This window comes from Neovison vison, chromosome 2, assembly GCF_020171115.1.
Source record: "Neovison vison isolate M4711 chromosome 2, ASM_NN_V1, whole genome shotgun sequence".
NCBI classification, from domain to species: Eukaryota; Metazoa; Chordata; class Mammalia; order Carnivora; family Mustelidae; genus Neogale; species Neogale vison.
This window is the reverse complement of record NC_058092.1, coordinates 23,874,189-23,887,287: the sequence shown is the minus strand read 5'-3', so window position 1 is coordinate 23,887,287 and position 13,099 is coordinate 23,874,189. Positions and strand designations below refer to the sequence as shown.

Here is a 13,099-nt window from a genome sequence, read left to right as displayed (position 1 = left end):
TCAGTGGGGCCCCATGCTGGCATGGGGTCAAGTGGGACGAAGATAGCGGCCATAGGACTGAGCAATAAGGAGGGCGCTGATGCCTTTGTCAGGAACAGTTTCAGCATAAAGATGTGGCCAGACTGCGGTGGATTACCAGGCGAGGTGACATTTGCGCCAGCATGTGAGTGGCAGGTGAGAAACCAGAGTGCCAGCTGTGGAACACTTATGGATGGGGAGGAGGAATGGGGTGGGGGACAGTGGCTAGTAGGGGAAGGAGGGTTGAAGTGCGGCTCTCCCAGAATGGAGGTCCATTTGGGGGCTGCCGTGAGAAGCCCGCGCTGACCAAATGCTGAGCCAGAGGGTCACAGGTGGAGCCCTCCTGGACGGTGGGTGGGATGGGGTGGGAGCGGGGAATGCTGGGCCAGGCCAGGGTTGGGGGCTGGCCTTTGTAAGAGGGACTGCAGGGAATTTGGGAGTTGGAGGGGTAGGACAAAAAGTCAGGGCCCAGGGTTGGGAGAGAGGTTCCTAGGTCACAGCGCCCGCTTTCTCTGTAAAGGAGCTCCTTGCGGAGAGCATGGGGGCAGAGATGAGCTCAAGGAGAGAGGTCAAGGTCTGGCACATCTAAGGTGGGAAAGGGGAAGGCAGGGAGCTGGGGAGTGCTGCTGAGAAGCCCCAGGCCCCCCGGGCGGATATGCAGCCCTGAATCTGTCCTGGTGCCAGTTGGCACAGCTGTGGATTTCTTCAGCAGCCTGGGGGTGGGCGTGGAGAAGGCGGCTTGTCACAAGGCTCCCGGGCTGGGGACTGGCTGAGCGGGTGTGGTGGAAGGGCTGGGTGAGGGAATTCGGGAGTGCGCAAGAATGGCACGGGCACCCTCTCTGTGGTCCCACTGGAGGCAGGGCGCCAAAGTGAGGCCGGAAGGAGTCACAGATGCTGTTTGAAGGGAGGAGGCCCGGGGGCCGAAAGGGTGGCAAGCGAGGGTGCAGAAGAGAGGCAGGTCGTGAGGGGAGGGGAGATGGTAAAAATAAGCCAGATGGGTCCTGCCTTCTGGAGTGCTCACCCCATGCCAAGCAGGGTGCTAAAGGCTTCATGGCCCCCTCTCAGGTTGTCCTCAAGTCAGCCTTCAAGGGAGGCGGTATTCCGAGAACTGTTCTACGGAGGTGAAAACAGAGTCAGAGAGACAAAGACACTTGCCCAAGGTCACACAGCATGTCAGGGCCGTGCCGCAGTTGGGATCCAGGATTGTCTGCTCCAGAGTTGTCCTGGGGGCCCAGGTTTCTGAGCTGGTGGAGAAGTTTTGGGGAAGGTGTAGATTGAGTTCTGGTACTTGTGGCTGAAATGGAGGTAGGGGCCCCGGAGCTGATGAGACCAGAAGCTGGGCTGAGTGGCACTTCAAGGCCCCCTGCCCAGTGGGTTTGCTCAAGGTGGCCCTCTTCCTGCCTGGTCAGATAGAGCTTTCTCTCAGACGCAGAGCCTGGACTGGGCAGCAGGGGGCAGGAAGAGCATAGCCCTCCTGGGTTTCCTCAGACACCAGGCCTTCTGGGTGCTGACCTGCCTTTGGGATATAGAAGAGGGTCTGGGGCTGGGGGCCAGCAGTACCTTCTAGTCCAGTGACAGCTTGGGCTGAGTCTTATCCCAAATGCTGCTCCTTCCTGCTCAGTAGCCCCTACAGGGGCTGGGTCTTGCCCCTCTGTGTTTGTGTCAGCCCCCATCTGCGCTGCCTAGCCTGTGGGAGAGGGCCTAGATGAGCTCATGTCTGAGCAGGAGGGGCCAGCTTTGGAGAATGGGAGCTCCCAGCCCCTCCTCTGGCGCTGGTGGTGCTTCCAAGGCCTAGACCAGACACATAAATCAGGGTGGTCAGCTGAGAGCCTGGTGAGGCTGGGGCCGAGTTGGCAGCAGCCTCCAAGAGCACCTGCTGTTCTCCCAACCGCAGGGGAAGTGGGGAGGAGGGTTTACGGGGGGTTGTAGGCACCTGCCTGAGGCCCTGGGGTCTTGGAGGAGCAGCATTCTGACCTGGGCCTACGGGTCCCAGTCCAGGGCCGCATGGAAGCAGAATCCAGGCCTAACACTCAGCCCCTGGCTTGGTATGAATCATGTCCCAGCACTGGTGGCGGTGGTCTGTTTGTCAGCCTGAGGACTCCGCGGGGAAAGCACCTGGGCCTCAGGCTCTGTCAGCTGTGTGCTCTTAGACAAGTCACGTCCCCTCTCTGGTCCTCAGTGTCCTCATCTTTAAACAGAGACGGTGGTCCCTGCGTGCCGGAGGAGGACTGGGGGAGCTAGGTGTGGGTAGCACATGGTCCTGAAGCCTCCCGGAGCCTGTTGCAGTGAGCAGCCACTCCTCTCCCGTCTCCCTCAGTCCAGCTGAGGCAAGAGGAGGTGTAAGGCTGTGGGCGAGTCCTGCGTGGCCTTCTGAGCTGCCTTGTCTGTTAGATGATGGTGGGAGGGCAGGGGCCATGACTTGCATCGCCTGTTGTCGGTTCCAGTCCCTCGGGCTGAGGGCAAGCCAGGCCACCCTCTCTGCGCCTCTCTGGCAGGACAGAGCTCCCTTTGCTGAGCCCCTGCCACCCTCTCCGTGTTCCAGGTGAGGAGCCGGAAGAGGAACCCAAGGTGAAAACCCAGTGGCCAAGGTCTGCAGATGAGCCTGGGCTATACATGGCACAGACAGGTAACTCGGGCCCGCCTCCCTTCCTCTGCGGCGGGGGCCCGATGGTGTGGCGTCTGGTGGCATGTGTGCTTGGCGTGTGCCCGTCTGTGTCTGTGTCCTAGAGCTCAGTCACATCTCTGCCACATGAGGCCTGTGGGTAGGGCTGGGCGGCCTCCTTACGAGCCTGTCCCCTGGGGTCAGGGCAGGAGGATCCCTAGGAGGCTGAGTGCTTGGGAGGTGCCCCCTGCCGCCGACGCTGTCCCTCTCTCGTAGGCGACCCGGCGGCCGAGGAGTGGTCCCCGTGGAGCGTGTGTTCTCTGACGTGTGGGCAGGGTCTGCAGGTGCGGACCCGCTCCTGTGTGTCTTCCCCCTATGGGACCCTGTGCAGCGGGCCCCTGCGGGAGACCCGGCCCTGCAACAATTCGGCCACCTGCCCAGGTATGCCCGTCCTCCCACCCGCTCGGCCTGCAGGGGTAGGTCCGGCCTGGGGCTCGGGCAGATTTATCTGCCAAAGATGGTGGGTCGCCTCCTTTTTTAATTCAGCAAACTTGATTGTCCCCCACACCATGCCCAGCCCTACATAGGGCACTGGGGACACAGGTAAATCAGACCAGGGCCCACACTGGTGGGCTCGGTTCTGGGCCCCGCACTCTCCTGATGCCTGTGTCCCGGTAATCAAGGCTCATCTTTTTACCCTCATTGCCCTCTGTGTTCCCTGCGCTCTGGCCATACCAGTGCCTCTTGCACTCTCCGGTCTCCGAGCATTGGCTTATTCTCATCCTATCCCCACCTGGGCTGTTACAATTCAGCCTGCCCTTTAAGATCTAAGACAAATGCCACGTCTTCTTCTTCTTCTTCTTTTTTTTTCTTTTTCTAAATGAAACCTTGCCTGACCATCCCCTCCCTCCTCTGACTCCCCATCCCAGTCCCCAGGGAGCCTCCTCAGTCCAGCATGGAGTACTGAGAATGTTGCATGCGCCTGCCTGCGACAGGTGGTCCGCCAGGGGGAGGAGGGGAACCGCTTCCGCCAGTCCTGTTCCTTGTTCCCCGAGGGAGCGTGGCGGTGCCTAGGCCATGACCAGCTCCTGGCCAGGGATTTAGAATAGGGCTATCTGGGAAGGGGTCTTGGCACCCGGGGTGAGGCAAGAGCTTGCGGAAGGCTGGGGCCAAGCTGTGTTCCAGAGTGTGAGCTCTCTGTGTCAGTGTCCGTGTAGAGGTTTGTGTCTCTTTGTGTGTCCATGCGCTTGGGTTCGGGAGGGGCACTACTCTTGCCCCAGGCCTGTCATGTTGGATTCTTGCTTTGGGTCTGGGGATCGGGAGGGCTGGGGTGGGATAGGCTGGGACGGATATGGAGACTTTTCCTGGGCTCTCCTGTGCCCCCAGGAGAGGAGGAGCCCCTGCTCCTCTCCTGGGTCAGTCCTAGTCTCCCAGTCGCAGGAGGTATCCTGTGTGAGCTGGGACTAGAAGCCGGTGTCTTTGACTCCCCCCCCTCCAAGGGCGGAGTCCTGGGGCCCAGTGTAGAGCCAATGAGGAGCTGTCGCAGAGCTGCCAGAGCTCCTGATTGGTGGGCGGATGGGCAGTGGGCGGGGCCAAGGTGCCGCCCAGCCACCGGCCACGTGCTTCCTTGCAGTGCACGGCGTGTGGGAGGAGTGGGGCTCCTGGAGCCTGTGCTCCCGCAGCTGCGGGCGGGGGTCCCGGAGCCGGATGCGGACCTGCGTGCCCCCCCAGCACGGCGGCAAGGCCTGCGAGGGTCCCGAGCTGCAGACTAAGCTCTGCAGTATGGCTGCCTGCCCGGGTCAGTAGCGCCCGTGGGCTGCCAGGCGGGCGCTGCCCAGCCGGGTGGGGGTCGGGAGATCCAGGGGAGGCAGTCAGGTCCAGTGCCCTAACCCTAGGGGCCCATGAACTTGAACCAAGCATGGGGAGACTGGCGAAGTGTACTGGCCAGCGTGGGAGGTGATGTGGCCCGGCCCAGACTTGGAGTTGGCACACTGCAACTCCATGGAAAGAAGCCTGCCCCTTTCCCTAAGTCCCGGGATACCCTTGCCGTTCGTCACCCTTTGGTGCTCATGGCTAGCCTGGCTGTGAGGCGACACTAATCTGGGCTTAAGAGTGGGCAGAGATCCAGAGGTATCCCTGGGGCCCATTTTCCTAACCAGGAGAGGGCAGGTGCCACCTTGGTGCTGAGTGCAGAGGGATCCTGTGTTCCTGGAGCTGGTGACAGGCAGGCAGGCCCAGGCCCAGGCACCACCTGTTCACTGCAGCCCCCCTGCATCCACCCCTTTCCCGTGGGTCTGGCCTGGTTCAAATTGGAATGCCTAGCAGGCTCTGCCTCCTCCCTGCCCCCACTGTTCGCCACACCCCTTGCTCAACGCCACCCCTGCTTGTGTCTCCCCATGCAGTGGAAGGCCAGTGGCTAGAATGGGGTCCCTGGGGCCCATGCTCCACCTCCTGTGCCAATGGGACCCAGCAGCGCAGCCGGAAGTGCAGTGTGGCAGGCCCAGCCTGGGCCACGTGTACAGGGGCACTCACAGACACCCGCGAGTGCAGCAACCTCGAATGCCCTGGTGAGTGCTCACTGCCAGGGCTGGGGGCAGGTGGCAACCCCGCCTCCGGGGGGCGACTGGGGCCACTCATGCCCCTCCTCCTCCCGCAGCCGCGGATAGCAAGTGGGGGCCGTGGAACGCATGGAGCCTGTGCTCCAAGACGTGCGACACGGGCTGGCAGCGCCGCTTTCGCATGTGCCAGGCCTCAGGTGCACAGGGCTACCCCTGTGAGGGCACTGGAGAGGAGGTGAAGCCTTGCAGCGAGAAGAGGTGTCCAGGTATTGGTCGCAGGCCCCCCGGGAGGCTGAGGGGCAAGCCTGTGGGCCTGGCTGAGCCCCTACACTGCCCCCACAGCCTTCCACGAGATGTGCAGGGACGAGTATGTGATGCTGATGACATGGAAGAAGGCAGCTGCTGGCGAGATCATTTACAACAAGTGCCCCCCTAACGCCTCAGGTGAGGGCTGTGGTGGCTCTCCCCAAAGCCCCCACCCCTGCCCTTCCTGCTCACCCCCTTTTGCTGCTCCCACCCCCTGCCCGTTTGAGCCTACGTGCTCGGGTGTGGAGTGAAGTGGGTAGGAGTCCAGCCCCCATGCCCAACCCCGTGTCCCGTCCTATCTTCCCTGCAGGGTCTGCCAGCCGCCGCTGTCTCCTCAGTGCCCAAGGCGTGGCATACTGGGGTCTGCCCAGCTTCGCCCGCTGCATCTCCCACGAATACCGCTACCTGTACCTGTCTGTGAGTGTGCCCCGTGGGTCTGGGGTGGGGGGCACAGGATCTGTCCCAGGCTCAGGTGGGGGGGTGGAGGGAGCTTGCCTCCTGCTCTGGCCCATGTGCCTTGGCAGACATATGCTGTCTGGCTGTACCTCTGCCTGGTTGTGCCCCTCCTTGCCCAGCACACTCCTACTCACATCTTAAGGCCCAACCATCAAGTGTCTTCCCTTGTTCCTGGTGCCTCCTTCTGTGCTCTTCTGGTCCCCTGAGCCTCCTGGTCATGAGGTGTCGTGAATGTTCATCGAAGTGTCTGTGTCCCCGTAGACTGAGGGCTCCTTAAAGGCAGGCACAAAGTTGGATTTATTTTTGTGTCCCCAGTGCCCAGCCCAGGAGGGCCTGCTAGGGGGGGTAAGAATGTCGATAGCGAATGTGGCCTCTGTGTTGCGTGTGTCTGACTGTATTTGGTACCTGTGTGTTTGCACTCAGAGCTCGTGTTGAGAGAGAGTGATAGTGAGGATGCGTTACGCTTGGGAGCATGCCTGACCCCTCTGAGATGGGGAGGTGCCTCATCCCTGTGCCATGCTTGTCATCTTTTCTGTGCACATCTGAGCACCTCCCTTTTCTAGCTATTTCTATTTCTGTCTTTTTCAAGTATCTTTAGGTCTTTTTCTTGGACTCTGTCTCCTATGAGCCCCTTTGAGCAGCTCTCTCTGACCTTTTCCCCCTCTCTCTCCCTCTTGGATGCAAGCAGTGGGTGGACCTGAGTGGGATGGGACCGTGGCCGGTCCCAGCTCCTGACCCCATGGTGACAGCAGCCTGCTTGTCCCCCGCAGCTTCGGGAGCATCTGGCCAAGGGGCAGCGCATGCTGGCGGGCGAGGGCATGTCACAGGTGGTGCGCAGCCTGCAGGAGCTGCTGGCCCGGCGCACTTACTACAGCGGGGACCTGCTCTTCTCCGTGGACATTCTCCGGAACGTCACGGACACTTTCAAGAGGGCCACCTATGTGCCCTCGGCAGACGACGTGCAGGTGCCACCCTGCCCCACCAAAAGAAAGGAGGGCACCCTAGACTGAAGTGGGGGGTTGGGACCCCATGGCAGAGTCTGTGTTTGGGGTGGCAGGGGAAGCCACTGTCCCTGAGGCTGGTACCTCCTGACTCCTGTGGCTTTTGCCCCCAGCGCTTCTTCCAGGTGGTGAGCTTCATGGTGGACGCAGAGAACAAGGAGAAGTGGGATGACGCTCAGCAGGTGAGGGGTGGGCTTGCAGCCCCCCTCCCCCCACCCCGCCCAGGACCCACCCCTGCCTGGGACCCTTATATATTCTCTGTCTCCAGGTATCCCCTGGCTCTGTGCACCTGCTGCGTGTCGTGGAGGACTTCATTCACCTGGTGGGCGATGCCCTCAAGGCCTTCCAGAGCTCTCTGATTGTCACAGACAACCTGGGTACCAGGAGGCAGGCTAGGGAGCCCGGGCTGGAGAAGGCAGAACCCAGGCCGCTCTGGGGGAGGGATGGTTTCTGCGGGGCTCTTGCTACTTTTCTGTCTCTCTGGGTCCTCTCTTTCCTTCATTTAACCCCTTCTTTGTATCTCTGTCCCTGTCTTTTCTCCCCTTCTCCCTACCCCGACCCGGTTGTTTCTCTGTGCGTGTGTCCCCCACCCACGTGTTTGTACCAACCTTGGTGTCTGGGTCTGCCTTCCTGGCATCTGTCTCTCCCCTTTCTGTTTCTTCTCCTGTGACTCTCCCGGCCGCCTCTGTCCCTCCGTCTCTGGTGCCGGTCGCAGTGATCAGCATTCAGCGTGAACCGGTCTCGGCCGTGTCCAGTGACATCACATTCCCCATGCGCGGCCGCAGGGGCATGAAGGACTGGGTGCGGCACTCGGAGGACCGCCTTTTCCTACCCAAGGAGGTGCTCAGCCTCTCCTCCCCGGGGAAGCCAGCTGCCTCTGGCCCAGCGGGCAGCCCTGGCAGGGGGAGGGGCCCAGAAACCATGCCCCCTGGCCCCGGCCACTCCCACCAGCGCCTCCTGCCGGCAGACCCCGAGGAGTCGTCCTCCTACTTTGTGATCGGTGCTGTGCTCTACCGCACGCTCGGCCTCATCCTGCCTCCCCCCAGGTGAGTCCCCGGGGAAGGGTGGCTGGGGCCACCCAGGTGAGAAAAGGAGGACTGAGCCTGTGCTGGCCAGGGGGAGCTCCCTCCACAGCCTCCTGGACCTTGGTCGCTGTTGCCTGGCTAGGGACACAGGGGCTCCCAGAGGCCTTCTGGGGACTGGGGCTGTTGGACTGAGCTCTAGAGCTCATATGAAGTCCCGGGCCCCACTGAACTCTAGGCCTTTCCCGGGCTATGGCTCCCTGGTGGCCCCCTGCCCCTGATCTAGAGTACCTCCGGGGTTTTTTGCCTGGGTCTGGGCCCCACTGGCACGAGCTGACCTCAGTACCTGTCCCCAGACCCCCACTGGCCGTCACATCCAGGGTGATGACAGTGACCGTGCGGCCACCCACCCAGCCACCAGCTGAGCCCCTAATCACAGTGGAGCTCTCCTACATCATCAACGTGAGTGGGGGTCCAGACAGTAACCTCGGGGTACCCCATCGCAGGTAGCCAAAGCCCTGTCCAATGGCAGGCTGAACCTCTGGCCTGTGGGGGGGTCTGCTGTGGCAGGATGGGAAGTAGTCTGGGGGAGCTCCCCGCCCATGCTGCGCTCGTGACTTCTGCTCCCCAGGGCACCACGGATCCCCACTGTGCCAGCTGGGACTACTCCAGAGCGTGAGTTGGGTGGGGGCTCTGCTGGGGTCGGGGGTGCAGCTCTAGCACCTCTCTGTCAGGGGGCTGTCTCACCTGGAAGGCAAGAGAGTTCTCTGGGGCTGTCTTTGGCTGGAGGGATCCAGGGTTCATCCTGGGGCTCCCAGCCACTGGCCTCACCCTGGATTTCCTCTAGCTCCGGGGGTGGGGCCGCAGAATTGGGCTAGGTATCATTCCACCTCTCCCCTGACTTCAGAGATGCCAGCTCAGGGGACTGGGACACCGAGAGCTGCCAGACGCTGGAGACACAAGCAGCCCACACTCGCTGCCAGTGCCAGCACCTGTCCACCTTTGCTGTGTTGGCCCAGCCGCCCAAGGACCTGGTGAGCAGGAGGGAGGTGCCTGGGCTGGGTGGGTGGCAGGGGATGCTCCCGGGTTGCCAGGAACCATATGTGGTGGTGTCGGCGGGGACCTGGGTCATCCTGCACATGGGTCCCAGCAGGTGCACTTGGGGAACTACACACATAAGTCCGTGCCACTGGGAGGGTGCTCACAGGGATGACATGTGCCTGGGAGCAACTGCATGGGTGTACACACATGTACATGTCTGGTTGTATGTAGTAGAGTGTGGGTGACCCAGCCTAAATGCATATCCGCATGTGTGACTGTGTCTGCCCGTGCACACATAGATGCTGTGGGGAGTTCCATCCCGTGTGTGAGTGTGGGTGAAGGTGTAGGAGCCCGTTGTCTGTGCCAGCCCTGTCTGTGCCAGACAGGGTGTGGGGAGGGGGCGGGCCTCCCCTGCAGCTGCCCAGCCCTGTGCCCTCGTGGATCACCTACTCATCCTCCCTAGACCCTGGAGCTGGCAGGCTCCCCTTCAGTCCCCCTCGTGATCGGCTGTGCCGTGTCCTGCATGGCGCTGCTCACCCTCCTTGCCATCTACGCCGCCTTCTGGAGGTAGGTGGGACGCTGGGCGGGGTGAGGCGGTGGGGGGTGGCCAGCCCTGACTTGGACGCGGTGGCTAGCTCCTCTGTCCCTGCCTGCCATGCCCTCTCAGGTTCATAAAATCCGAGCGCTCCATCATCTTGCTGAACTTTTGCCTGTCCATCCTGGCTTCCAACATCCTGATCCTCGTAGGCCAGTCCCGGGTGCTGAGCAAGGCAGGTGCAGGTCACCGGTGCCAGGGTGAGGGAGGAGTGAAAGGGCTGAGGACGGAGAGCGCTTGCTGGGGACAGTGTGTGGCAGCTGTTTGTAAACACCCGAGCCCTGTGCTGGGGGAGGGACTGAGCGGGAAGGAGTGTGTGTGAGTGCACGTGGGGCCATTGGAGAGGGGTATGTACCCGAGGGGTGACTGTCCCTGTGCCTCTGGGAGCACGTCTGTGAGCTCAGCTCCCGTGCTCATGCATTGGGCCACCTTGGGTCTGCGGGAGCCCGAGCAGGGCTTTTCATGCCACCTGCCTGTGGGTGACCTTGGCCGGCTATCCCCTCTGCCCCCTCGACCGGCTCTGTGAAGCACCAGGCGCGGGCCCGTCTGGCTGTGACGTGGCAGCGGCTCCTGTCTGTCCCCTCCCTGCCAGCCCTGTCTGCGTGTGGGTGGCCTGCCCGCCCGCCTCCCGGATGTCGAGTGCTGTGTGCATGTCACCGGGCCCGTGTCGTGCTGTGTGTGGGTGCAGAGAGGCGGGGGTGCCTGACAGGGCTCTGTGGGGGGGGGGGTGGAGCTCAGGTGGGCGGCCATGGCAGCGCCCAGCGGTGGATGTGGGAAGCCCGGCACCTCCCGCCCTGGTGGCTGCTCAGGGCCACTCCCTCCCTCCCGTCTCCCTGCAGGGTGTCTGCACCATGACTGCCGCCTTCTTGCACTTCTTCTTCCTCTCCTCCTTCTGCTGGGTGCTCACGGAGGCCTGGCAGTCCTACCTGGCTGTCATTGGACGGATGCGTACCCGCCTCGTTCGCAAGCGCTTCCTCTGCCTGGGCTGGGGTGAGCAGGGCCTGTGCCAGACTCTGTCGCTGGGCTTTGGGGGCAGGAGCAACGGGACGGGGTCAGCTTTGGCCCTGGCCCCGATCTCTGGGCTCAGGGTCAGCTGTGTTGGGGCTGGGAGGCTAAGAGGATGCCGAGAACCCGCAGCCATCTCACTGTGGCCCTCCCCTGCTCCTCCAGGTCTGCCGGCCCTGGTGGTGGCTGTGTCTGTCGGCTTTACCCGCACCAAAGGATACGGTACATCCAGCTAGTACGTGGGCCTCCTGCGGTGGGCAGCAGGGAGATGAGTGGACCTGTTTGCGCATCACACTGGGCGTGGGGTATACTCAGGCCGCGGTCCTAGCCCCTGCCTGCTGTGCTTGGGGCAAAATGTTGCCCCTGAGCCTCTGTATCCCTGACTGTAGAAGGATATGCTGGGATTGGGGATAATCGCTAAGAACTGTTTAGCTCAGGGGTCAGACCACCATTCGATACCTATGGTGGGCTCAGGGCTGGGTCTTTGTTAGAGCGGAAACAGGCTCAGCAGGAGCCCAAGGCTCACTGTCACCCAGCTGGAGGCTCTGCCCCACTGACAGCCCAGGGGGCACTGAGCGGTGGTGTGTCTGACGCCCCCTCTTTTCCCTCCACCCCAGCTGCTGGCTCTCCCTGGAGGGCGGCCTGCTCTATGCCTTTGTGGGCCCTGCAGCTGTCATTGTCCTGGTATGTGCCCCATTAGCATCCTGGGAAGGGTGTGGCCGTAGGGGCTCTACCTTCTCCCTGCACTCCAGCTCCCACCTGGGGGTTTCCCTACCAGGAGGGCACCTGGTGATCCCGTCTCTCCCCCCACCCCTCACTGGGCCCCCAGGTGAATATGCTCATTGGGATCATCGTCTTCAACAAACTCATGGCACGTGATGGCATCTCCGACAAGTCCAAGAAGCAGAGGGCCGGGTAAGGGGGCTGCGACTTGGCCTTGTGGGAAACGGTGCAGGGAGGGCAGGCCGGGCCTCTCGGAGACTCAGGGCTTGCCAATGCAGCCGGGGCTCCCTGACCTTGGGGCATCAAGGGTGCAGGCAAGGTGGGCACCTGGAGTGCTCCACTGCATCCCCTCGCCCACCCTAACCCACCTCTTTCTCTCTCGTCTGCCCTCCCCCTCCCACCCCACTTGGGGCTCATGCTGCCCCGTCTCCTCCCGCTTCCCATGTGTCTCCCCACCTCTCCCGTGTCTGTGCCGCCCCCGAGGTCGGAGCGGTGCCCCTGGGCCAGCCTGCTCCTCCCCTGCTCAGCGTGTGGAGCGGTCCCCAGCCCCCTGCTCAGCTCAGCCTCGGCCAGGAACGCCATGTTAGTTGTGCCCCCCGGGGGGGAGGGGGTGGGGGCGGGCGGGGGCAAAAGAAATGGGGGGCAGTGCCCATGGTTGGGGGGAGGAGGGATATCAGCCCAGTGCCCTGAAAAGCTTGCCCTGCCCTGCCAACTGCCACACACTCTCAAGGGCTTGGCACTGATGCAGCAAAGGGCAACGGGGAGTGAATGTCTGTGCCTCTTGGAAAATGCTGGGTTCCTGTGCCCACCCCTTGCTCCCACCCCTGCCCCCCACTCCCAGCTTATGTATTATCCAGGCACAGCTGCAGAGCCCTCCTTACACCCCCCCCAACCTACAGAGGCTTTTAGAATCTTAGGCCCTTAGAATTCTTGAGCTCATAGAACCTTAGAATGATAGAATCTTAGAGTAAGACAATCAGAAGCTAAGAATGTTAGAATGAGTGAATCATAGTCTTATCATTTGTCACAGAATCTGAGGTTTAGAATTTTAGAGGCATTGAATCTCACAATCAGTTGGGGGGACAGAGAATCTAACAGACGGAGAACTATTTCACCAACATAACCCCTGGAGGCGGAGAATCCTAAAATCAGAGCCACTTAAGAGCAGAATGAGTGAATGAATGAATGAATCCACAGGGGCCTAGGGCCCAACCTCCTCCTACCCAGGGCCAGAAATCCATTGGAGCCTCCCTGACCAGTGGGGGTCCAGCCTTATCTTGCACACCTCCTGGGTCAGGGAAGCTCACGGCTTCTGGAAGCAGCTGGCACCATCTCTGGGAAGCTGTGCGTGGTAGAAAGCTCCCTCTCCCCCAGGCTTCCGTCTGCCTCCCTGACCCAGTCTCTCAGAACTAGCAGTTAAAAGTCTGGGCTTTGGAGGCGGCCAGGCTGGGTCTGCATTCCAGCTCTGTCTCTCTCTCCCAGTTGGGCACACTCCAGTTTCCTCATCTGTAAATTGGGATAATAATCCCCATGCCTGTTTACTGGCGTTGTTTTGATCACAGTGTGAACTAATGTATGTAAATTGTTCAGTGTAGGGCCTGGCAAAGGATTGGTGGTTAATCAATGGTAGCTCTTATGACTGTGATTAGGCCCTTTCTGAGTCTTGGCTGCGCCCCCGGGGGCTGTGGAGACCACTGTGCCCGCCCCCTGCCAGGCTGAATAGCCCCCAGCTTCTCTTCCTAGGACAGGTCTTGGCCCCCTGCCCATCTCTC

The 13,099-nt window shown here is 61.7% G+C and overlaps 1 protein-coding gene across 9 annotated transcripts in view; it reads left to right on the top strand.

The window, feature by feature from the left end:
• Positions 1-13,099, top strand: part of ADGRB2 (adhesion G protein-coupled receptor B2) — a 36,538-nt gene that overhangs the window by 16,479 nt on the left and 6,960 nt on the right. For 3 of the 9 annotated variants that reach the window (XM_044237655.1, XM_044237656.1, XM_044237661.1), the window contains 20 exons: positions 2,561-2,644; positions 4,254-4,418; positions 5,023-5,187; positions 5,277-5,444; positions 5,521-5,622; positions 5,795-5,901; positions 6,711-6,905; positions 7,055-7,123; positions 7,210-7,318; positions 7,657-7,987; positions 8,320-8,425; positions 8,595-8,638; positions 8,871-8,997; positions 9,468-9,571; positions 9,672-9,774; positions 10,439-10,589; positions 10,770-10,839; positions 11,222-11,288; positions 11,434-11,519; positions 11,811-11,909. In XM_044237655.1, coding sequence (XP_044093590.1) covers positions 2,561-2,644; positions 4,254-4,418; positions 5,023-5,187; positions 5,277-5,444; positions 5,521-5,622; positions 5,795-5,901; positions 6,711-6,905; positions 7,055-7,123; positions 7,210-7,318; positions 7,657-7,987; positions 8,320-8,425; positions 8,595-8,638; positions 8,871-8,997; positions 9,468-9,571; positions 9,672-9,774; positions 10,439-10,589; positions 10,770-10,839; positions 11,222-11,288; positions 11,434-11,519; positions 11,811-11,909 — 2,452 coding nt within the window. Of the gene's footprint in view, positions 1-2,560; positions 2,645-2,896; positions 3,062-4,253; positions 4,419-5,022; positions 5,188-5,276; positions 5,445-5,520; positions 5,623-5,794; positions 5,902-6,710; positions 6,906-7,054; positions 7,124-7,209; positions 7,319-7,656; positions 7,988-8,319; positions 8,426-8,594; positions 8,639-8,870; positions 8,998-9,467; positions 9,572-9,671; positions 9,775-10,438; positions 10,590-10,769; positions 10,840-11,221; positions 11,289-11,433; positions 11,520-11,810; positions 11,910-13,099 lie in introns of all 9 variants that reach the window. The other 6 variants (XM_044237658.1, XM_044237657.1, XM_044237660.1 and 3 more) reach the window with 3 other exon arrangements.